This window comes from Macrotis lagotis, chromosome 4 (assembly GCF_037893015.1).
Source record: "Macrotis lagotis isolate mMagLag1 chromosome 4, bilby.v1.9.chrom.fasta, whole genome shotgun sequence".
Lineage (NCBI taxonomy): Eukaryota > Metazoa > Chordata > Mammalia > Peramelemorphia > Peramelidae > Macrotis > Macrotis lagotis.
In genome coordinates, this window is record NC_133661.1 from 147,322,236 (window position 1) to 147,348,749 (window position 26,514).

At 37.7% G+C, this 26,514-nt stretch overlaps 1 protein-coding gene across 3 annotated transcripts in view; it reads right to left on the minus strand.

The window, feature by feature from the left end:
• ANXA2 (annexin A2) overlaps nucleotides 1-26,514 on the minus strand; it is a 57,874-nt gene that overhangs the window by 24,527 nt on the left and 6,833 nt on the right. For all 3 annotated transcript variants that reach the window (XM_074234281.1, XM_074234279.1, XM_074234280.1), the window contains 2 exons: nucleotides 18,360-18,418; nucleotides 10,430-10,529 (listed from right to left, as the gene is read on the minus strand). In XM_074234281.1, the coding sequence (XP_074090382.1) occupies nucleotides 10,430-10,529; nucleotides 18,360-18,407 (148 nt within the window). In that variant the 5' untranslated portion in view covers nucleotides 18,408-18,418. The remainder of the gene's footprint in view (nucleotides 1-10,429; nucleotides 10,530-18,359; nucleotides 18,419-26,514) is intronic.

The window sequence follows — 26,514 nt, forward strand, 5'->3', positions numbered from 1 at the left end:
TCTTGTGGATGGAAATCCCAAACCAGATCCTAGTCTGGCATTTTTATGGAAAATGTGTATCTATTTTCTGTGGCAAAGAACCAGCAGGCCATTCTGAACAGGATGCTGACTCACATCTCCCAAGATACACTGACAATACAAAGAGAGTGGATCTCATTTCTTTCCCGAGAGTCTGGGAGGCCCTTGGAAGTGGGGGAGCCACTCCTGCTTCCGGGCAAAGGCCTGGCCAACATCCTGTCCTCAGAATCTCTTCTTGTCTATATTATGGGGCAATTGTGGTTTCTGGTCAGATTGGTATCAGGAATGTAGAGAGTATAATCTTTACACCAAGGCAAGAAAGCAGTAGTCAAAAAATGTGTAGCTCTTTGTGTAGGCTTTTTTTTGGGGGGGGGGTGAAGGGGAAGGTGTTCCCTGAATCTCTTCTGCAATTTCTCTTATAATTAAAATGTATTAGCTCACTAAATAGATGACTCAACCATCAATCAATTGGCAAGCATTGATTAAATATACACTTAAGGCATACCAAAAAAAAAAAAAAAAAAAATACAAAAACTGCCCCTGCCCTCAAGGTGCTTATGTTCCAACAGAAAAGATAGGGTATAAAAATGGGTATCTACAAGACATACAGAGTAGACAGAAGTCTGGAAGGGAAGGTACCTTCTATCTAATTCTCTTTGGCAGCAGAAAGGAATCTGAGCGAGACTAATTATGCTTTTCCTCTTAGAAAACAATTGAAAGAATGTCTAATGGAAATGAAAGCATGAGGCTATGTAATAACAATCACTAAGAAATTAAGCAGAGTTCAGGGGCAGAGATAAGAATAATTCATAATTTTATTTATAAGGTAGGATAAAATGAGAAAAGTCTATTCTTCCCTAAAGAAGACTGCTGTGACCAGGACAAGTCATTTTCATCTGAAAATGAGACAGTTTATTTATTACCTGTACTGTGTGAATTTAGGGAGAATGCAAGGCCATATTTGTCCACACTTCCCAATACAGTCCTTATCAGTATACAGTGGCATCATCCTCTTAGCCTGCTTGGCCTGAAATTCCCATTCTGAATCAGTTTAGCAGATTAGACAATAAATTTGGGGAACTGTCTCCTGAAATCCACTGTTAAAACACTTATGTTACCCAGGAGAGGGATAAAGAGGGTTTCTCATCTTTTCCCAAAAGAATACGCCATAATAATTGGACTAGCAAGGCCAGGAAAACTCACCAAAAAATTAAACAAATAACAAAGCAGGGAGGTCAACTGAGGCAAAGTCTAGGAGATGAATATCTAGGGTAAGGGGCTTTGATGGATGCTTTGGCCTGCAAGGCTTCTGCTATACCCATGTTACTTTATTTAACCCCCTCAATACCCTAATAAGGTATATGCTGCAGATATCTTTATTTCTACTTTACAGATAAGGAAACTAAAGTTAAATGACTTGCCCACGCATGACTCTGAAGCTATGAAATGTCTTGGGTAGGATTTGAACATCAACCTTTCCTGACATCCAGTCCAAGGCTTTATCCACAATGCCATGCTATTTCTAAACAGACTGTTGAAACATCTCCTAGGAGATCATAAAGCTCCATCAGAAACTTGATGTTCCCTCTTAAATCAAAATAAATGAAATGGCAAAGGTGATTCTGGTCAGCAGCAGGGTACATGCACCAGTAATCATCCTGAAAAACCTGAGACCCAGGTTTAAGAAGAAATCAAAACTTTAAAAGGTCAAGATTGCCAGTGGCGAGGCTGGTTCTTGTAGTCTCATCAACTAGGACAATAAATCATGGCCACCTTACCTGGGAGGTGTTATTACTGGAATTTCAGATGTGAAAGAAGATTTTAAAATCTTAAACTGAAAAATCTTAAAACTGAAACCTACAACTAAGAAGGCATTCTGGATTCCCTCACCCATCCAGTTGGCATCCTAGGCCCAATATTTTGGCATTTATGACTGTCACATAGACAATAAACACAGTCACTCACAAAATCTGTACTACCAGTGCAAATGATTCATGGTTCAATTCTCTTGTTCCCAGTATCAGTGAAAGATGAGAACTCCAAGGTATAATATAATGGGGCATGCCCTCAGCAACTGGATCCCAACCCACTCCCTTCCATTAGCAGTGCCATCTGAGAGGGAGACAGTCTTTGTTAAAAGCTCTAGGCTTCAAGCCAATGAGAGGAAACAGACTTTTCTTAATGACATTCTCACCAAAGCTTGGTTAATTGTTTTTAGAGTATACTTCCCATATCAGGTGATGGCTTTCTCTTGGCTTAATTATTATTATTATTATTCATTTTTAAAAAGGTATTCCAAGCCAGTCTACTCAATTTGAAATATCCAAGTCCAGATACTATGCCAACAATATGTAATAACTTCCTTTAGGTTAGGAGTGAGTTTTGGTCATTTAAGGTATGCTTTGATTGGTTCTGTTTTTAAAGTACTCACAAAAAAGAAAAAAGAAAAAAAACACAAGATAAGCACAGAAACTCACTGCAGTTATTCTATACTCATGCTCATAAAGAACATCGGCTGATTTTTGCATCCTTTCCGGAGAGCACAAATCTTGCTAAAATCAAAACTGGCAATAATAGGACCACTCATTATCCTAGCATTCCAGAAAGAAACTAAAGCTGTACTCATTTATTGGCACTTAAAGTAACTCCGGGGTTGTGTTGCTGCTAATTACAATCTATTTTGTGTAGTCTAGATTCATCCTTTACTCATTTAGCTGACTTTCCTTTCTAGTCTATTCGACCCATATGGTAAACCATCCACAGCTGTGTTGTATCCTGCATAGTATATATTTAACCCCAGGCCAATTTAGACTGTGAAACTCCTACAGCTTTAAGCCTAAGGAGCCTCTTGTTAATTAGACAATAATAATACTTTTGCAAGGCTTTACTCTATTTCTAAGTAGATAAATTAAGGCTAGGAACTGTACAGTTTATCTAAAGGGGAGAACATATGCATTACTAGCTAGCTTTTCCAATAAAGCTGTTTTAAGTTCCATAAACATTGTAAACAAAACAAAAAAAAAAAAAAATGAAGTCCCCTCAAACTGAAAAGTCAAATAGCAAAGCCTAATTTCCCTCTATTAAAAAAAGAAAAAGTTCCAACTTTCTGAAGAGGGCCACTGAGATTAACGTTCTGCCTTCCATAGCAGTCCAACCACTTCAACACCAATACATGTGCATTCATTTACCAGCTCTCACCAGCTACCTCCAGGCCATTCATTCTCCAGACTTGGTTTGCCCCTAGGCAATTCTTTTAATCCACAATTAAAGAAGTAAAAGGCTCAACCACAATCATTTCCTAATTAAGTGCCAATTATTCAAATCTCAGAATCTTCAAGCAGGTGAAAGAGTGCAAGGTGAGTAGTATATAAAGGGTAGGAGAACTAGATAGCAAGGTATTATTACTGGCTGCTTTTCGACTCAAAATGTCTCTGAGGGTGAAGAAAAACCACCCAACCCTGGAATTTGGAAGAGGAGCTTTTAGTTTGAATGGGAAAGGATAACTTCCTCCAAGCTTTTATTAAAGAATTGGGATGATGTCAGCTGGTGGACCTTGCATCCTGGAGGCCTAAAACACACTCCCTCCTCACTGGTCCCTCAAGAGCTCATGTTCCTTCAAGGTTCACCAGAGGGCTGCTAGGTGGTGCAGTGGATAGAGCATCAGCCCTGGAGAAGGGGGGATCTGAGCTCAAATTCAACCTCAGACACTTAAAAATTGCCTAGCTGTGTGCTCTTGGGCAAGTCACTCAATCCACTGCCTTAAACAAATGAAATTAAAAAAAAAAAGATTCACCAGGACTGCCACTCTCATGAAGCCTTCCCAGATGCTCTCCCTAATTGTCGGGTTCTCCTCTCCTAATTGTCTTATATTTATCTGGGTATACCTTGTATATGTCCCTTCAGGACAGTTTTTCTTCTTCCTTCCTTGCTTCCCTTCCTTCCTATGCTTAGTTTGATAGAGTATTGAGAACTTTGGTCTTTGAGTTAGGACAGATCTGGATTCAAATCCTACCTCTAACACTTATCTATGTGATTATAAGGAAATCGGCCTTTCAGTCCATAAAATAGGGAGAAGACCTGTAATACTATAGTGTTCATTTTGAGTATTAAACAAGATAATGACTGGAAGGTACTTTACAAGATTTAAAATATTAGATAAGTATCATCTGTAATTATTTACCAGTTGTTCTAGACTGGACTATTCTCCCATTTATTCTGTCTTCCCAGGATCATAGACTGAAAGTTGGACAGAAGCTTAGAGTTCATCTAATCCAAACCCCTCATTTTACAGATAAGTCCAGAGAAGATGAATGACAAAGTATAAATGTAGCAGAACTGAAATTTGAACTCATGTCTTGGGCCTCTAGATATAAAGCTCTTTTCATTTTACCTCAATGTATACCTGAGGCATAAAACATCATGGGTGTAGCTCAGCCTCCACCCACAACACTCCCAAATGGGGCCCAAACCAGATTAAAATATAAGTGGGAAATATTAATAAAATAAATTAAAAATACAATATTACATAGAAAATTCCAATATGTAGCTTTCCAAGTCAACACGTCCTCCTCGGGGATCCTTCCAAGGGTTGTTTTTATTTGGGTTTGACACCCCACTCTACCCTGCTCTTCTGGATCCCTATTTGTCTGAGTTCTCAGACTGCAGGCCCCCTTACCACTCCCACACAACCAGCCTTGGTTGACTCAGTTCACCCTTTCCTGGTTCTGCCATCCTCCTCAAGGCCACAGTTCTGGAGATCCATCCACAACAGCTGGATTTTTATAATGACATCTTGATGAGCAAGAACATTATAAAACAGAGCAACATGTTCAGGTTAACTTTGTCCTTAAGGAAATAATGCCAAGAAGGACTGAAACCATATTTATCCTTTTAATGGACCGTTCTGCTTTTTTTTCATGTTTCTGAAGGTCATGTGGTAGAATCAAAAGAGCACCTTCCTTGTAGTCAGAAAACCTAGGTTCAAGTCCCAACTCTTGACAGTTTACCAGCTAGATGATCGGTCATGTATTCCCTTCTCCTGATTGTCCTAGCTCTCCCCTTTCTCTTCTCCCAGTTATGATTCCCCCAGAGGTGGCACAAAGGCTAGTTCTGGGCTTGGAGTCAGAAAGACCTGAATTCTAATTCACCTCCAGATGCTTTGGGCAAGACAATAAATCTGAATATCTCAGTTTTGTTATCTAAAATATGAGAATAATAGCATCTACCTCTATTGTTGTACAAATGAAATGAGATAATATTTATAAAGAGCTCTGCAAACCTGTAATTATGATTGTATGTCATGTCCCCATGCCAAAGCGACTAGTTTACCAGAACTGGGAGGAGGGGAGTGTTGTGGAGCAATAAACAAGTAAATATGTGGAATCTGTTCCCAGATATACTAACAGGAAAGTTTTCTGGAGAAGGTGAAACTTGAATTTAGTCATTTTTCAAATTGGTTATTTAGGAAGGTATATACAAGGAAAAGGAATAGAGAAAAGTACTGAAAGAAGAAACTGAAAAAGCTTTTTAAAATTATGAATTAATGACTTTAAATAGGTAAGAGAAGAAACTTCACAGTTAATACTTAGGACAACTGGGGCTTAAATTTAGAAATTTGTTTAAGTGCAACTAATACAGAAGTATTCGTAACACAACTGGACTTTATAACCTATATCAGATTACTTAGTATACAAGGGTGAAGAGAGAGAGGGGTAGGAAGGAGAAAATTTAACAAAAATGAAATGAATGTTGAAGACCATACATATAATTGAAAAATAAACTAAAATTTAAAAATAATTATTATTTGACAAACACTAAAAGACATTTCTAGGCTACTCAGGATCCTATTGTATAAGGTATAATTGAGAATTTGAGGGCTTTATTGTTCAGAAGTATAATTTCATCGATGCAGGGAATGTCTAAGATAGAAAGACACTCCCACCACCAGAGGCAGGTGGGTCAGCAACTATTCTGTTATTTACAGTCTTAGAGAATTGCTAGGACATTGAGAGGTTTAGTGCTTTATCCAGGGTCAGACTGCCAATTTTACTTGATTGCAGATATACTATAAGATATACAGGGGTAAAATCTAGGCGATGTAAAAGTAAGAATAAAAGATCAATAAAAATCTTTTTTTCCCCAAAAAAGAATATTGCATAGACTTAGTAAACAAAAATTTCTAGACTTAATCATGAAATCACAGAAACTTTATAAAATGTCCATTCTAGCTTTAGACTCAGGCTACATTTCCCACAGGGGAACAAAACCCAACCAAAACAAACAAGTTATTGTGAGACTCCAAATAGGCCTCTTTAACTTTATAAACACTTTACAATTAATAAAAATCTCTCACTCAGGGGTTTTGTTTGTTTCTGTAGCACCTGGAACTTTCCATGAGGGAGTTTTCCTAAGTGTCACTGACATCATCTCAGGTTTTTGGATGAAATAAATCATACAACACAGGTGTAATCTGCTCACTTTGTGTTCTGCTTAGGCATTTAATCCATTTAATTTGGAAGCTGTTCTCTCTGTGCATAGCTATAAGCTGTCCCTTCAACCCAATTAAGACTAGGGACTTATGTATCTTCCCCATCCTAGTACAGAAGGCCATACCTTATTTTTCTTTCTGGATCAGACGTATGAGTTCATCCCCATGTTATAGGAGAGAGAACTGTATGGATTGGATTGGATGTATGGATTGGAACGGATGGGCATGGGGGCCCTCTTCCAATTCTCAAGGAGGGTTTATCGACTACTCTGAAAAGAACACTCTTCCTCGGTTTCAAGGATGCTGAACTTAGAAGTCCCTTGGCTTTCTAGAAAGGCATCAGAGACAGGGCCAAGGCGGGAGCTATCGTCTCTCAGACTGTATAGAGTGGATGCTTAATGTTTTGGACCAGATTTTATAGGAAAGCTAATTTTTGCTGCTTTTTAATTCCTTTCTCCAGCACCTGTTGGAAGACCTGAGCCTTTGAGAGAAGGCAGTGCCTACAGCTGTCCACACACTCATCACCATCAAACGGCTTAGCTCTCTCATGGCTGAAAGTTTTTTCTAATTACAAAAAAGCAGGTGGGAAATGGCAGCTGTTTTGGGAAAAAAAAACATGAAGTTCTTAGCCCAGCGTCTAGCTGCCCAGATTTTCTGTGAGAGAGCCTTCAGATTATTTCCAGTTAGTTCCGAGAGGGCAAGACAAGGTCCATGAGCATTTCTATGCCGACTGGGGGTTATGGAGTCTTCGCATTCCAACGCACTAAAAGGTTTCTCATGCGGGGATAAAGGGTGGCTTTGTTCCAGGCTTTGGGGAAAGCTGGATGAGTTACTGCTCCTGCCAGGGTGTGTTGCAACCTCGGGGCTCCAGGCGCACCCAGGCCCTCCTGCGGTTGGGGAGGGGGCTGGGTGAAAGTTTCAGGAAGGCAGGCCACACCCGCTCTTTGTTCCCACAGAAGCAGAACTAGCCTGGGGGAGCTCTGCGGCAAGCCGTCTGGAATCCAACTCCATTCCTCAAGGGGGCCTAAAGGCATCAGCCCGGTCCCAACCCCCAGCCAGAATGAGCAGCGGGCCTAGAAACTAGAAGCTTAAAGTCTCATTTAAGCCACTTCTAACAGTTCATTTACATAGCTAAGCCATGCAGGGGGATGATCTGGAGTCAAAAGGACCAGACTGGGGAGTCCTGCCCCCAAAACTTACCCAACAGTATGATCCTGAGTAAACCACTCCCCCTCTTTCCATCTCAGTTTGTAAACCCATTCCTCATTTGTTATTTGAAGGGACTGGACTTGATTTATGAGCCTATGAATTTATTATTTTCTGAAGCAGAGAGAACCCCCCACCCCAAATGAGCTCGATGACAGGCAGCATTTTGAGGAGAGGGTCAGTACTACAGAAAGTGAGAGATCTCTGCCTGACTTGGCTTCTAGGACTCACAGGGCCCTTGAAACAACTTTACCGTTTCCGCAGTCCTATGGACTCCTCAGGACTGCTATCTCCCTCCCCGGCCCTTCCGGCTTCCCTTTGAGTGGTTTCCCCCATTGACTGTAAGCTTCTTGAGGGCAGATTGTCCATCTTTTTTATATTTACATTCCCAGTAATTGGAGCACCAGATGGTACTCAGTAAATGTTTTTCCACTGATTGGGACATGAATAAGATGGCTTCAAATGAAGCCAAGGAAAGAACTGCATTGGTGATCGCTCCTGTCAAATATTTTGAGACTGAAGACCTCACCCTTGGGGAAGGAGGGGGAGGATGACTACACTTTCTCATTCCTCCCAGGGTCTTCCTAATCAAAGTTTGTGAAAACCCACAGGGTCCAGGATTAACTTGTATCCATAACTAGGAAAACCAAGATTTCTGGTCAAGTTAAAGAAGAGCTCCATCCTTGTGGCCGTGTGTTCATGGGCACTGACCCAAGGAAACCAGTATCAGTCTCAGAAACCAACTAAAGTGCTGTGACCTGGGAAATATCCTAGGAAAGTTCCTAAGGTTAGCCCCAGTAGGATGTAAGCTCCTTCCAGGCAGGGTCTATTTCGTTTTTGCCTTTATATTCAAGCCCAGGCCTTGACCCCCAGTCCTGCTTAATAATAATAATAATAATCAGGAATAGATGAGGGATTTCACTGGGATCACTCCCAGGGAATCCAAGCTGGGGTCCTTTCTGAAAGTCTTAAAGCCTGAGGACTAAGAACTCTGGCTATGTCTTAAAGCCTGAGGACTAAGAACTCTGGCTATGACATAAATAATTTTTTTTAAATCATATCAATTCGCCTATGGAAATATTTGCAGGAGGGTAAGAGAAGAGAAGGAGTGATGATCTCCACCAGCACAGAGGAAATATGGATCCTGAAAAGATGAAATTCTTGCTCCTTGTGAATCTAATCTGATTTCTATGAGAGGAAGTAGAGCACAATGGATAGGGCACTTGAATAAGGATCTGGGTTCAAATTCCAACTTAGACATTTGCTAGTTATGTGACCTCAATTGAGTCATTTAACCTTTCTGTTCTTACTATTGGTCTGAGAGGGGTCTTGAACTAGCTTTTCCTCCTGCAAGGGCAGCTCCTTCTCTCTCAGCACGGCACGAAAGGAGGCCCCTCAGTTAAGATTTACTGAATGGAGTTACTTGGAAGAAGATATAAGCATATTGTCATGCAAAATCTTTGAAGGACTTAAATCTCCAGATAGTGTATATTTACTCGTGGTAATATCTATTGAACTCTATGGAAACATGTGTTATTTCTAAAACCCTAATTGGAAGAGAAACTTATAACACTTCTCTATGGAAATGGTCCTAATAGTGACTACTTTTCTTTGTCAGGGTGTTGTCTAAAGCGCATTGAAACCTCAAAAAAGGGTGGTAACAGGAAGGGTTATTTATTTCACAACAGGGGAAGGGTTTTTAAGGAATCAGAAGACTTGGGAGAATGCCAAAGAGCCATGCTTCATTTATCACAAAAGTTTTACATGATGTTGAAACATCACTTCCTAATTATCAAGTACTGTGGCAGACATTAGTAGAAACACTTGTAAATCATCTGCTAATATTTAGGGTTTTTTCCAAGAAGAAGGTTTACAGGCTTCATGGTCATCTCATAATAATCCTGGATCTCTAGGAAATGTCCTGACAGTTCTTCCTGGTTTAGGGCCCAAAAGGCAAATGAGTGACATTCCTGGTTTCCTTCATTCAAGATAAAATTTGCCTGGATTTTTCCATCATTAAATCACAAAAGAGCATATACAAGAGGAAAGATTTTTTTCCAGGCATTCCTTACTTAATTTTGCTACAAATTTTCATATGTAACCTTAAATGTTTAACAAATCAATAATTTAAAAATAAATGCTATTCAAATAAAATTTATGATTTGGAGCCAAAAGGAACCTTAGAAGCCATTATGTCTAGTTCTTCCATAAAATCTTATAAAAGGCACAGAAAGGTTAAATGGCTTGCTCAGGGTCATGTGGGATTTGAACCCAGGTCCTCCTGACTCAAGGGCCCTATCCATTATGCTCTGCTTCCTCTCAAAGAAATAAGATCAGATTCACGAATGGCAGGGATTTCATGATTTCCTCTGTGTTAGAAATTTCTCCTTGGATGTTGATCATCATCCCATCTCCTTTCTTATCCTCACCTCAAATGTTTTCATAGGCTGCCTAACAAGTTGATATGATTTTTAAAAAAGTTCCTTCCTTATTCATGTTTATATTGTTATCTTGATCTACCACCAAGTCCACACTGTCTACTCTACCAGGATGCCATTTTCCCAGTCCTTTATAATCCTCTCTTCTAAAAATAAAGAAAAAGGAATAATCTTTTTCTACCAGGTATAAACCCAATGGTAAACCCAAAAGTCAGGAAGAAACCAATATTCAAAATAATTATGATTAGCTACAAAGTCTGACAAAAGAACTATATCTTACCTTTGGTCTTGATGGCTGCTTCAATGTTTATAGCATCCCTCTCTGCATCAAAGTTGTTATAGGCCTTGACAGAGCCATATGCATTTGCGGGTGTAGAATGCTGGGGTTTAAAAAAAATTAAAAATTAGAAATCATTATCTTGAACAATTAAAGTCTCTTTCCTTTGAGGACCTGCAGTAGAAATTTGAAGACCTGCAGTAGATTTTAAATCCCAACTCTTGTTATAACATTTTAAAGAGATTGTGAAACTGTCAAAATGCACATTAATCAAGTTTTAATATACTGTATGATGGGTAGATGAGACTGTCCATTGTACCTTATTTCATTATTTGAATTCTCAGGCATGGTTTTGGCAGTGCAAGAACCCTGTAACATTAACAAATTCAATAAAATGGAAATGTATATGGAAAAAAAAAATCTCTTTCCCCAGACTTGTGATTTCAACCTAGGTTCCTGGTGTGGAAACTTGCTCCTTTGAACAGAGCACTTCTAACTGGAGCTGAAAAGCTTGAAGTGATTTGCTCAAGCTCACAAAATCATATGAACCAAAGGTGGCTCTTGGACACAGCTTACCCCTACTCCAGGACTAATTCTCTCTCTAATGAGCTGCACACTCTCTCTCAAAATATCCACCAAACCTATGTTAAATGTTAACAGTTGACTAAAACTAAAACAATAACTAGGTTTTTTTGCCTATTAATTAATGAAACAAACCCACAACTTGATTCTTCAAAAGATTTATTTGCCTAGAATATGGAACATACAAAATTTTGAAAATAATTTTTTTATTGTCCTAGAGAAATTCTATAAGCAGAGGGAATGGGGAAATGAGGACTCAAACATTCAAACTATAAATAAGTATTGTGAAAAACCGTGAAGGGACATAAGATAGTTTGAACTTCCCTGAACAGACACTGCAGGCACAAGGGAGGGTCTCCATCCCTGAGACCCCAATCCCACAGGCCTAAGTGGATGATCTTGGTATCCAGACTGCTGAGGAGGGGATACATTCCCAGACAATAAAGATGTGGCTTGGGTCAGTAGTAAAGCACCAAGACGCACAGCGATCCTGGACAGATTTTTTTTTTCCTCCTCTTCCTTCTTACTCTAGACTCCTGTACACAGGTCCTCTCTGGTCAGCATTCAATTTTTCCCTTTTCTGTCATACTTTCCTATCCCATTGTTTTAAACAGTTTGTTATTTTTTGCTTTTTTTCCTGCAGTGAAGCCGAATCTTCTCTCTCCATCACCCCATCACCCCATCCCCAGCTTGAACACAAAAGAAGAGGATGGTCAGGCCCATTTGCCCATTCTCTTTAAAGATCCTGAATTAATCTTTACCACCACCTCATGTGTGAACAAGTGAAACTGTTCTACTGTTCTGAATTCTTGATCCTAGCCCAATCACCTAACCCTTGCCTCGGTTTCCTCATCTGTAAAATGGGGATGCTACAGCCTCCCTCACCAGGCTGGTCAGTTTACACTCTCTAGGAAATGGTCACTATTCTTACTCTTACTCAGGATCTCTCCTGCCTCTCTCTCCTCCCTCCCTCTCCTCAGAAAATCAAAAGTGGGTAGGGGAGGGGATGGAGCACAATGGCAGCAGAAGAGCCCAGGGACGGGCACTTCAGACCATACCCACACTCAGCTCCCCCAGGTACAAAACCCACCATGATTATTCAAAAGGGGTCGCTTAGCCTTGGCCCATTTGGTAAGCAGAATCTAGAGGTCTGAGAGCTCCAACCCAGCTCCGTGGACAGAGCCACCTTTACCAGCCCACTCTCACCACTGGGCTTCTTCAGCCGGGAATTATCCACAGGTGAGATGCTGGGTTGATGGCGAGAATATGGGCAGCGAGAGTGGTAAGACTTAAGGTTTTGTGGGAATAAACACTTTCCAGGGGAGGAAAATTTCCCTGCCATTTATCACCCTGGGGAAGTGCCTGGTACCCGATGAAGTGACCAGCTCTGTGTCACAGAGTCATAGGTATCACATGCAAAGTATCAGGGCCCTTGGGTTCAGAATGCCATTGGACCTGCTGCCTCTTAAGGCCCAGACAAAAAGGAAGAGCATATTTTGATCTCAGTAAGAATGTTTATGTGTTGGGGCGGCTAGGTGGCGTAGTAGATAAAGCACCGGCTTGGAGTCAGGAGTACCTGGGTTCAAATCCGGTCTCAGACACTTAATAATTACCTAGCTGTGTGGCCTTGGGCAAGCCATTTAACCCCATTTGCCTTGCCAAAAACCTAAAAAAAAAAAAAAAAAAAAAAAAAAAGAATGTTTATGTGTACGTGTATTAGATAAATAAATATTATATGTATATAGATATACATACACATACATATGCCATATATGTATAAATATATATTATATATATAATATTTATATAATTTGGGGCCAGATAGTAATTATTAGGAAATAATTATAACTCTTGAAAATCACCAATGAATTACTGGATTTTTATCACTTATTAGGTGGAACTTGAAGAGTTTATCCAAGTTGAACCTCTTTAAAGGTCTACTATTATGCCTCATTATGGTGTGGGAGGTCAGCCTGGGTCTTGAAAGTAATGCCTGCAGAGTTCAAGTTTCAGTGGACTCTATCACACTAGAAGGCCTCTGGCACAGGCCTAGTGATAAACTCTAGTGCTGTTCATTTAGACAACTTAAGTTCAGAGAGGCTTATAATTACTAGTATGCTACATTTTTCAGCCTTATTAACTCTCTAAAAATGCCTCCTAAGTCAGAGAAGTATTGCAATCTACATCAGCGAAAGGAGAACCAATCCCACAAAACCCTGAGATCCTAAAGTACTGAAGGCTTTCTTTAAGTATCTTTCTACTCAGAAGATGCTGAAAGAAAATGATTTTCCTAGATGTCCCCCAAACCACCATTTCTTTCTCTTTCCAAAGACATTCAGAATCTAGAGTTAGGTTGTTTATCACAGAGTTTATTTTTCCAGGTTCTGCATGTTCTTTTCCAAAAACAACAGTAACTGGAAGAGGTTTCATCAACACACAGCCACTATACTCACACACAAAGAAAAGGACATAGGCAACTAACTGTCCATAAAACCTTAAAGGTAGAGGGGGGAAAGGGACTTATATTTGTCTAAATTAGCATTTCAGAAAAAAAGCAGCTGTGTTTTTGGTTAAAGCATACAATAACTCTTTGATATTTTATGTTGTCCTCCATGTATAAGAAGTATGCCTACCAGAAGGAAGAAAGGGGCAGTGGAAAGTGTACTATGTCTGGAGGTAAGGACGTGGACTCATATCTTTGTCCAGTTACTTCCTACCTCTATAATGAAGGTAAATCACTGAACTCTGAGCTTTAGCTTCTTTCATCAGTAAAATGAGATTTATATGCCACTTAGCATTAATTTAGGAGTCTCTGTGTCTATACATGTATATGTGTAAACACTTCATCATAAGTATAGGGATTTCCACATCAAGGAATGTATCACGATTTAATGATTGAAAAATATAAGAAATGCCCACCTTTAAGAATTCTGTCAAGAAAGAGCTCCCATTTACTTAGCATTTGAAGGTGTATAAAGCAATTTCCTCATGCTAACAATCCTAAGAAGTCAGTGGATTGAAAGTATTATCCCCATTTTACATGAAAGAAAACTTGAGGCTTTAAAGATGACTTGGGTCATATGATTACTGACTGCTGGCAGCAGAATTCAAACCTAGATTTCCTAACTGTGAATTTGCTATATGCTATGTTGCCTTTAAATCAATTCCATATTAGACAGTTGGGCAGAACTGCACATTACTTAACATCCAGATCACGTGTCTGTAATCTTCCATACAGCCTACAAATTGTGTTGTCAAGAGCAGCCCTGGAGTCAGGAAAATCTGAGTTCAAATCCAATCTCGGTCATTTGATAATTACTAGCTTTGTGACCTTAGGCAAGTAATTTACTCCCTTTGCCCCACAAAAGTTAAAAAAAAAACCCCACTAAACTTGTATTATCAATAGAAAGAATGACTTCTTGTAAAATGGACTATGAATGAAATAAGGACACAAGACTTCTATTCCCTAGAAATTCCAAGTGGTTTAGGATGCATCCTCTTAATGGAAATAACACTGGCTTTGGAGTCAGAGGGTCTGGATTAAAATCTCTGCCATTTACTTTTCTTGTAACTTTGGACAAGTTGTCTCATTTCACTGGGTTTCAGCTGCTTCTTCTGAAAAAGAAGGGTGGGGAGGGTGCTCTATTAAATGACTTCCCAGGTCCTTTCTATTTCTAAGTCTATGATTCTAATATGAGGGACTCATTCATAGACAGGGATGAAACAATTGGAGAAAGGCTAAGGTGTATATACATACATATGTGTGTATATATACATGTACATACACATATGCACGTGTGTACACATGTGCGAATGGGCATATCTGTGTATAAATGTATGCATGCATATACATATGTGTGTATATGAATTACTAGTTTTTTAATCAGGGCACCAAAAGTGCCAACTCTCATCTAGTTGGGCAAGATAAGGGTAGAAATGATTTTATCAGTAAAGCAGACTCCAGGAATGTGGGAAAGGATGGGCAGGGCAGGGTGGGACAGGTATCTATAAATTACAACAGAACCTGAGAACTGTTTCTTTAAAGCAAAACAAATATTTAACTCTTCAGAAAAAACGATTTGGAATCCTTCAAGAAAATTCACTAAAGTTTCATGTCCTTTGACTCAGAGATCCCACTACTGGGTTTGTATCCCCAAGAAAATTAATGATTAAAAAAAACCCTTATATACAAAATATTTCTAAAAGTATGAGCTGTTATAGAAAACAAATAAATTGCATAGACAATGATTGGGAAATAGCTGAACAAACTGTGGCATATTAAAAAATTGAATATTACTGTGTCATATAGAATGACGATGGAAGAATTTCATGAAACCTGGCAAGGATTGTTTTTGCTTTTCTTTTATAAGGAACTTATTCATCAACAGACTCAAACATTTCAATATAAAATATAAACAAGAATAAAAGACTTGCAGATGATATCATGAACTTTTATCATTTACAGTTTTTTTTTTAAAAAAAGAACAAGTAATGTGAGATTTAATAGGGTAGTCACAGTATGATTCCATTTTTCTACAACCTCTTATGTATCTGTTTCATTTTCTTCTTTGAATTTTTTTAAAGTTTCATTGCTCTTTATAGACACATCTATATAGATAGATAGATAGATAGATAGTCTTCATACCCCCAAAAGGAACCCATCTTTTAACAAATACATATAATTCAGAAAACCAAATATGTACATTGACTACATCTGGGAATATATATGTCATTCTGCATCCTGAGTTCATTACCTCAAAGTCTGTTCTAAGCGATGGGAAGGAAGGAAGCAGAGCCAAAAGAACAAAACAAACTATAAGAACAGCAATGTAAATGAAGACAAGCTAAAGGTCAACAAAAGATGGTCAAATGCAAAAAAAAAATGCGCCTAACAAATTTTTAAGTTCAAGTATATATATTTTTCTTTAGACTAAATAAAGTAGAAAACATGTATTCCTTTTTAAGATGGTTTTGCTTAACTGTTTTCAGGAAGGTATGTTGTAAGGGAGGGTGGGGAAGGATGTGTCTTCTTCATCAAAACAAACAAATAAAAGTCTGAATACACCAATAACAAATTTTAATCCTACCAATGCCAAATGACATTCTTTTTTAAAAAGTAATCCTAGAAAGTATAAATTATTCAGAATTCAGTTTCCTTTAAGTGGTTCTTTAATAAACACTGTGGTGATCATTATGTGTATTGTTATTATTTATCTGTATATCTAACAACATATAAGTTCATACAAATTTTCCCATGATCACCTGAATATATTTGTATTCACAGTAACATTCTATTATATTCACAAACTCTTAAATTGTTCAACTATTGCTCAATCAATAGGCACCCATTTTGTTTCTGGTTCTTCATATTTACAAAAAATGCAACTTTCAATATTCTGTTATATATGGAACCTTTTTGTTCATTATCTCCTTAGACTATGTAAATAGTAGTAAGATTGCAAAGTCAAAGGGTATAAACAGTTTAGTCACTTTTCTTGGAAATTCCAAATGATTTCCCTCAAAGTCTGGACCAATTTTACAGTTTTTCCATATATAGTGTATATTAGTGTATCTGACTTTCAAAGTTACAGTTTTTACTCTCTTTTGCCAATTTAGAGATAAAAAGTAAAATCTCAACTTTGTTTTAATTTCTATTACTAGTGATTTGGAGTATGTTTTCATATAGTATTTGATGGTACATAATTCTTTTGAAAACTGTTTACAAACTATGACTACTTATTTATTGGAGAATGGCTCTTAGTAATATATACTGATGTTTATTTCTTATATATCTTGGATATCAGACTTATCAGCAATATTTAATGCAAAACCTTTTTGCCATGTAAGAATTTTCTCTTCCTATCCTGTCTACATTGATTTTGTTTGTGCAAAAGATTTTTTTAGTATTTTTGTGGCCAAAACTGTTATTTATGATCACCTCTATTACTTGTTTGGTTAAAATTTCTCCACCTAATCATAGTTGGGAGACGTACCTACTTCCGATCTCTAAAGCTGCAACTTTTAATATTCATTTTGTATCACTGACTCTGCAATATTTATCAAAATTATTGTTAATTGCATCTGTGCAGGTTTTTTTGGTCTATTATCATTTTGGTGGAAGAATATTTTTAAGTACAAGACAGGATATAGTTTCAAACCACATTACCATTAATAGTGCTGATCTATTATCAAAGTTTGCCTTTGTCCATAATATTAGGAACAGCCTGGGCATACCTCATTAGAGTCTAATTTCAGGTACAATCTCAATAGTCTTTCACCTTCCTCTTGGGCAAAGGTCAATATATATAAATGGGAATCAGCATATTTTTAATATGCATCACATATAAGGAGGCAGCTAGATGATGCAATGGATAGAACACTGAGCCTGGAGTCAGGAAACCCAAGTTCAAATCTGGCCTCAGACACTAACAGGGTGACCCTAGGAAAGTCATTTAATGCTATTTGTCTCAAATTCCTCATCTATAAAATGAGGGAAATGGCAAATCACTCCAAGAAAACCCAAATGGGCTCACAGAGTCAGATACAACTGAAATGACTCAACAAAAAGAACACATAATGACTGTGATCATTACTAACATTCCATAAAGCATATCACAACTAACCATAACAGTATTTGCTTTAAGGATATGCTTTGAGGATCTGAAATTTTGCTGGGATGATCATTCCTTTACTAGTGTACATTACCACCCCTTCATGACCTAGCAGTTGGTCTTTGCATTACTATAGCCAGAAAATCCTTCACCCTGCAGTGACAGACTTCTTTGATCTTAATTAGGCTGGTTCTTGGCCAAAAGACACACAGTCCTTCAGGCAGGATCACAAGAGAATTATTTGTTAGCCTTTCCAATTTTGATGCAAGGTTCGGAAAAGTTCATTACTCAAAATGTTTTTGGTTTGGCTCTACTGACAATATAAAATTAATGGTGGGAAAGGGAAGCCAAAAAATATATCTGAATCCCTGAACACATCTAGACAAGTTTTTAATATTTTTTGTATTATGGACCTCTCTGGAAGGCTGGTGAAGCCTACCAATCCCTTCTCAGAATAATGTTTTTTAAATGCATAAAATAAAATATATTAGGCTAACAAATATCTCCTTTGAGTCATTCCACAACCCTAGGAGGTAGTCACTATTATTATACCCACTTTATACCTGAGGAAACTGAGGCAATGAAATGTCTAAGGCTAGATTTGAACTCAGGTCTTCCTGATACCAGTTTCAGAACTTTATCAACTGTGTTACCTAAATGTTTAAATTGAAAAAAAAACAAGAAACACTAGGATTCAAAAGAACCACTTTCAACATATAAGACTGAAGTGAGATACTTACATCACCCTCCAAATTGAGCTTGCACAAAATTTCGTGAACTGTAGACATCTTGAAAGAAGCTAAGGGAACAAAAGAAAAAGTACATAAAGACTTTATGAAGCTGCCCTTATTATGCCATAAGTACATTAGGAGATTTTAATTTGAGGAACTATGTATTCATATTCAACTATGTCTTTCATATTCAGTTACCTCTGGTCTGGGAAGACACCTAAGCCCACCCATCTTCCTTGCCCTTTTCCCCACTTAGCTCCTTTCTCTGCCCAGTCCAATTCATTTATAAAAGTGCTTTAAGGGCTTACAAAGTGCTTTTGCTTGCAATTATCTTATTGGATATTTTATTTATTTTTTATTTTTCCAATTATATGCAAAGATAATTTTCAACATTCATGTTTGTAATGTTTTCCACCCTTCCACCTTCCCCCCCCTCCCCAAGAGAGCAAATAATATGATACAGGTTATCCATGTACAATTGTGTTCACTAATTTCCATATTCTATTTATTTACTTTTCCAATTATATATAAAGATGATTTTCAACATTCAGTTTTTCCCTTATTGGACCATTTAGACATAAACCCCACCATACACCACTAGTGAACAGAGAATCCAAAGAATCTTCCAAATCTAGTCCAATGTAGTCAATCACAAGGCTGATAAGAATCATGAATCTTAAAAACTTGCCAGTTTTATATTTCAAAAATATGAGCTCCAATTTTTTTTGTAAAGACAACTATCCTATTTTCAATTACTGTCTTTCCAACTTAGTAATGAGACCTAAATAATTATTTATAAGAAACTGAATTTTAAATTTCATCATTAATATACCTAACAATTATAATGAGCTTCAAAAGAAATTTCCCAATTTGTAACTCACAACAACCCCATGGGGGAATAGTTCAGGTTCTATTAGCCTCATTATGTAGATGAAGAAACTGAGGCCCATAAAAGCATAAGTAATTGATTGCTCCACATCCAAAACTCTACTGATAAGTGCCATGCTGCCCCTCATTCATAAGCCTCTTTTTAAAAAATAAGAAAAAAAAGGTTAGGATCTGAGAAGTCACTTTCTGTATTATTAATTACAAACATTTTTTTTAAATAGAGACTTCAAAATTCCATCTGCAAAAAAATCTGCAGATGTAAGCAACAGCAATTTGCCAAAACTAAATCTTTGGCTCCTCATAAAAAAGTAGTGATAAACTTTTCCAATAAATGATTTGTTCTATGCTTCCAAAATCTAATTAACATTTTGGAAATGGCTTTGTAAGGCATGGATATGACTTCAAATCAACCATTTAACTTACAGTGATTTTCCTAAGCAAAATCCATGTTTATTATTCATAATTACTGTCCTCAGTCAAAGTTTTGAACAAATTAGTCATGAGCACAATAGTCCATAGGTTTTTCTAATATTTAAAAACTTCCCTTATGGTTGCAAGACATTCAGAACTCAACCAGCCCCCCATAAAACACTGAAAGCTGTTACCATCAATAACCAAATTCCTTATGTTGAGAAATGGCTGGAATTCAAGCCAGCTGCTCATAATTAGTTAATGCTCTTACTAGGGCTGCATGCAACATTCAAGACTGAAGTTTGGCTAACCAATCTTATAATCTTCTGTTCTAGGGAACAACATATGCTACCAGCCCCTGCCACTAAAGGACATACAATTAGCAGTAAATTTTATCTGATCCCTAGCAATATGGATTCATTCGGTCCAAACACTCAACAAAGGCCAAATGGAACGTGAAGAGCCGAAATGTGGCACAGCAGTTTATAGTTGATGAAGAGCACATCTGTGGTTCCACAGAGACCCTTCCTGGCTTTCTCTAATCCCCTCTTGTTCAATGATATCCTGTCCCCACAAATGATAAACTTTGTTCTACTCAGCAGTGTACTTCAATCTGCTGGTGAAATGGTGTCAAGAATTACAAAACTGAAGGAGTATTGGGAAAGTCATTCCTGCTATGATTTAAAAAAAAAATTCTGATCAGATTTCAGGTACAATCCTAAGGGAGGATGGAGTGAGGGAGATGAGTTAACAGGATGACTCTTATTTCGAAATAGTGCCTCTCTGTAAAGACTTAACCCTGGGCAGGGCGGCTAGGTGGTGCAGTGGATAAAGCACCAGCCCTGGAGTCAGGAGTACCTGGGTTCAAATCCAGCCTCAGACACTTAATAATTACCTAGCTGTGTGGCCTTGGGCAAGCCAGTTAACCCCATTTGCCTTGCAAAAACCTAAAAAAAAAAACTTAACCCTGGGCTGCTGTCTGGCTCATGCTTCCCTCTGGAATTGTTGCAACACAGATGGATTTCAAAGAACTCAAAGCAAGATCTCTGAAGCACAGAAATCTGGGCTGAGGCTAAGGGACTAAATTATGATATCAAATCATAGGTTTGAAGCTGCTTTAGGGTAATAAGTTGAAATGAGAGAGAAATCTAAATCAAATGTTAAGTTGAAATGAGAGAGAAATCTAAATCAAATGTTAAAGGACTAATCTAGAATAGCTAGGGACAGTGATACCAGATTTCCATAACATCTAGAACCCAATGCCTCCCCCATGTCTCTATGAGCCTGTTCCATCTTTGCAAAGAAATTTAAATTATTTCCACAGATAGTGGATAACAAGAGGACAAATCTACCCTCTTACCTTCCAGTCCATGGTATCACTTACTCCATGTTGCAAACATGGGAGGGCAAATACTAAGAGATAGGGAGTTGCAAAATGATATCTTTTTTAAAAATTTTATTTATTTAAGGCAATGGGGTTAAGTGACTTGCCCAAGGTCACACAGCTAGACAATTATTAAGTGTCTGAGGTCACATTTGAAGTCAGGTCCTCCTAACTCTGGGGCTCTATTCACTATGCCACCTAGCTGCCCCAGAAAAATGATATCCTTACAAATAAGTATGAGCTAAAGTTTACTTATTTGCAAAGTCAAATATCACAGAAGCAATTCCAATGCTACTGATATATACCTGCTAATAAGGAGATCTTTTCTTTCAAACTAGAAGGGTCAGAGAGCTCTTCAATCCCTGAAACAGGTTTTGTAGACAGCTGTCTTAGACAGCTGTCTAAACATATAACATATATTTATATGCATATATATATATATATACATTCTAGTACTAAAGATATAATCAAACACATTGAGTGTATTCTCCCCTAACATTTTTCCCCCCAAAGTTACATCATTTGAAAGAAGGGTAGACTACAAAGAGAAGGAAAATTAAAACTCATTCTTTGGATTTTAGTCAGAATCATTCTCATGGAATCTAGAGCTGAATGAGACCTTCGAGTTCAACCTTATTCAAATTCTCATTTTACAGAAATGAAACAGTGACCCAAGGAGGTAAAGGGCTTCTTTAAAGTCATGCGTGCAACAAGGAGCAGAGTCAGAATGCAACTGTGGAAATTCTGTCCCTACATTCAATGTTCTTTCCACTATACCACACTGTTTTCTTGCATTCTGAGCCTTGAAAATATGCTTTATTTCTCCACTCTTCTTTTTATCCATCATACCAGTCTATACTAGATCAATCTTCCTAAAACATTCCATTGATCCTTCTACTCCTCTGTGAAAAGTGAGTAGATGATCACCATTACCTTAAAAAAAAATAATAAAACTCTTTACTTTTGCATTCAAATCCCCCTACTTGCTGCCTCAAAATGTCTTTCCAGTCATTAGCTCCCATTGTTCCTCAGCTAAAACCTATCTTTCTAACCAGCTTGTCTATCAACTATTTGTCAAACACACTTTTCCCCTTTTCCCAAGGATGCCTGCCCTTCCCTCCTCACCATCCTCTTCTCCACCCCACCCCACATCTGTCACTCAGCGGGTTCCTGACATTTTATGTCCCCCCCCTTCCAGAATCATTCTCTGGATACTCTGGTTTCTGAATGATCTCTCTCCCAAGACCCAGAGCACTTTATTCACACTTCTCAAAAATCTATGCAGCTGCTATATACCAACCTGGTAGACACATTTATATTCCTGAATAAACTTATTAACACATTTGTAATTTCATTCATAAATACTTCAAAAGGTGAAAAAAATGCTTCCTCCCTTCCCAACCACACACACATCCTGGTATGATGACACAACACTAGGCTTAGAGTCAAAAAAGACCTCACTTCAAGTCTGGTAATTAATAAATACAATAACTGTGTGACCCTGTACAAATCATTTCCTGTTTGAGTTTTTTACCTGTAAAATGGAGGCAATTTTAGGAATAAATTGACATAATATTTGTAAAATGTTTAGCAAACCTTACAATCCTATATAAATGTTATTATTGTTACTATTATAAATGATGCTATTAAAAGCATTAATTAAACTATAAGCAAGATAAAACAGACCATATCAATATCAGTGTGGCCCATCAATAGGGGAATAGCTGAACAAGTTGTAGTATACGCATTACTGTACTATAAGAAATGGTGAGCAGGATGCTTTCAGAAAAACCTGGAAAAACTTAAATGAACTGATGCAAAGTGAAGTGAGCAGAACCAAGAGAACACTGTATCCAGTAGCAGCATTACTTAATGCTGAACAACTGTGAATAACTTAGTTTTTCTTATCAATACAATGATCTAAGACAATCTCAAAGGACACATGAAGAAAAATGATTTCTGCTTCCAGAGAAAGAACATCTAAATTCAGATGGAAGATTACTAGTTTTCACTCATTCCTCTTTTTTCATTTGTGTTTTCTTCCACAAAATTACTAATATGGATAAAGGTTCTGCATGAAGAATAACCTATATCAGATTGTCTCAGGGAAAGGTAAAGTATTTGGAACTCAAAACTAAAAGAAATATTAAATTGTTTTACCTATAATTGAAGGAAATTATTATTTAAAAACAACAATGACAAAAAAAAGAACATGTCCTGGAGTTGGAGTCAAAAGGACACCATACAAATCCCACTTCTATCACCTAGGGACCCTGGGAAACTCATTTCATCTCCCTGAGCCTCAATTTCCTCATCTATAAAAGAGAAGGTTGGACTAGATGGTCATTTGAGTCTCACCCAGATCTAAATACATGATCCTATGAAACAAAAGGCAGTCTTTAAGTTGCCTATAGTTAGAAGAGATGGGAATTTTAGAGTGAAAATCATATTTAAAGGTTGAAAAGGGGAAAACCTCCAAAATTAGTGTTTTCTACAAACCATTAAGGGTAAGGGTTAACTCATTTTCATCTTAGAAATAAAACAGGATCTTCCCCTCTTCATCCCATCAAATTTGCTGGTGTTACAAAGCCATTGTGTGTAGGACTAATTAGTTGCCAGAGGAAAAAGTCAGCTTTCCTGCTTATGCTGCTTGTAAAAACATTCATTTAATGTTGTACATTTGACTGATGTGAATATGTCCATATGCCAGTATCCTTCCAACAAAAGAGGAAAACAAATTAGAATTAGCTTGCAAGTATAGAGAAAACCAAGAGCATATTCTATCAACCAGTTATTATTAATGGATCTCTCCTATGTGTTCATGATAAAGAGCAGGTCTCTGACCTCAAGGCACTTGAAGGCTAGTTGAGAGGCAAAACTGACTTATTAAGGACTGACTATGAATGAGCAGCAAGATAAAGAGCAAGTAGGATTCAGTGGTTAGAGAAGGCTTTGGAAGAAAGGAGAAATGGGAGGAAGAAACAGGACAGTCTTGAGCAGGGATTTGAAGAATAAGTATGATCTGGATTGTTGCTTATCCTTCGTTCTTGAAGAAGACCCTGATATCAGGGAGCTGATGCCATGATATGTGACTGAATTGCATTTGAGTGAGGGGCGGCTGTGCTAAGTCACCAGCCTCACTTCTCATTCAGAGCCATCTGGGTCCAGTGACCAGATATGGATTGGAACAACTGGAGATGGCCCTGGATGCAGTGGGAGACCTTGAACTTTTTGAGCTAAGTTCTTTAACAGAATTTGGATTAATAAAAAGGAAGAGGCCAAGGAGGAGTGAAAAAGGTTGTCTATGGAGTGAGGATACAGAAGAGAGGAAAAATGAAGAGGCAAATGCAGCCTAATAACAGAGGACCTTAAAGAGCTAGGCAGAGGAATTTGGATTTGATATTTATATTTGCTCGCTGAAATTCATTTCCCCTTTAAAAATTCCATTTTTTTTACTTTTTATTTTGTTTTACAAATTGAATATGGAAGAAGGCAACAGGATATAATAGAATGAGTTCTAGATTTTGAGTCATAAGACCTATGTGTTGACCTCAACCAAAATCACTTCACCCTTTGAGTATCAGTTTCCACATCTATAAAATGGGAGGAATACTTGTATTACCCTCTTTTCAAGTTTGTTATGAGGTTCAAATGAGGTCATCCATGTTAAATACTTGGTAAATGATAAAAGGCTATATCTACATGTTGTATTATATTTGTGTGGGATAAAAATCCACTTAAAAAATATAGAGACTCCTCTGAACAGAAAGAAAAGTTTATTTTGGCTTTTCTTGAGAAAAGGGCATACTGCAAGTCTCACAAAGGTAGTGAAGATCAAGGAGCTGCCCCTGGGTAACAGTCAAGCAAGATTATATGGCCTAATGCAATCCCCTCCTCCTCCCTCATCCCTCTCTGTGGACTCATTGGTTAGTCTTCAAAGTTACATTCTACTTGTGAAAATCTACCCCAGCAACAAAGAAAAGAATGAAAGGTTTTCATAAAATATTACTTCACTACCCAGATGGTGAGAATAACTTTCAGGATTATAACTACCTCACTGAAGTAATGTAACTTGTCTTGGAACACAAGGTCTAGGCAAGAGGAGTCTTATGAGCTTCTTTGGAATGCAAGGTTTTTCTCATGGGGAAAAAGTCTACTATATTTCTAGTAGTCAGTAAAAGTAGTTTTATCAAAAGTTAAGAGAGAGTGAGCCACCTGTTTGGAAAACAAAGGGCTTTCTTCTAGAAATAGCTTAAGAATAGTAGTTTGTTCTTTCTTTAATATTTCTTAACCCTGAGAGAACTTCACTAGGAATATTAGCCCTAAAATGGTTTTATTGGGAATAGTCCACTCATATTGCTTTCAGAAACTTAAACCAAATCAGAAGAATAGACAGGATGAATGAGTCCCTCTCTTCACACTACCCACATTTCACAGAATTCTAAAAGCAAAACTCTTAAGGATAAAAGGCAAGAGGGAACATTCTCAGGGAGACTGAGTGACTTGCCCAGAAGCCACAGTTATCATTAATGTTAAGAGCAGAAATGACCTTCCAGGCTTTCTCTACCTTGTCTTACAAACTGATTACATGAAATCTGTAGAGATTTTCTTTTCAGTGTTTCCAAAGCCTCAACCTCACCTAGATTCTTGACTTGCCCCAACTTGCCAGAAAAGTTACTTCAGCAAATTCATCTTTGCTGATAAGCACTCTAACACATTCCAAACTTGAGTTCCCAGAGACAGGTTGGGTGGGTCAAGAACATAGAGATTTCACTGTCTTAAAAAAAAACAAAACACAAAGCTTAGGTTGTGTTGCCCCTAAGCAGCCACACCTATATAAAACTGACTAACAATTCTTCACTGGCATAGGGAACTTGAGGCAACTGAAATGCTTTTCTCTGAACTTCAAAATATCAATAAGAAACTGTTGTTTTTCTTATTTGGAGAAACTCTCCCAATATAAACTTCTTGAATGCAGTACCTGAAGGGGCCTTGTTGGAGATCATCTAGTTATTTTTTAATTCCCTAGTACCTCCCACAGTATTTACACCAGGTGGGTACTAAAAGCTTTGCCAAATTAAATCTAATCCAATTTAAAGAAGAGAAAGCTGAAATTCAGAAATGTCTGCTACCTTGCCCAAAGTCACCATTAAGTTGCAGAGATGTGGAACTATGCCTAAGGTGTGGTTACCACAGCTTTCCCATAAGGTGCCCATAATACCCACATTCATTCAGCAAGTAGAAACAATTAAGCTCTTATTTTACTAAACAATTAGATAAATAGGAAGTTAGAAGATGGTATACTTTGCTCCCTAGTTCAACTTGGCTGCATCTCAGGCCCGATAATGCTGCACCTTCTCCTCAACAAAGCCTTTTGTACTGAGATTTGTGGTCTTTCTCCCAATTTTGCCCAGTCCCTTCCAAAAGAATTTCTCTGAAAGATAACAAAGCTGCTTTACGGGCACCCTTTGGGTTACTTGC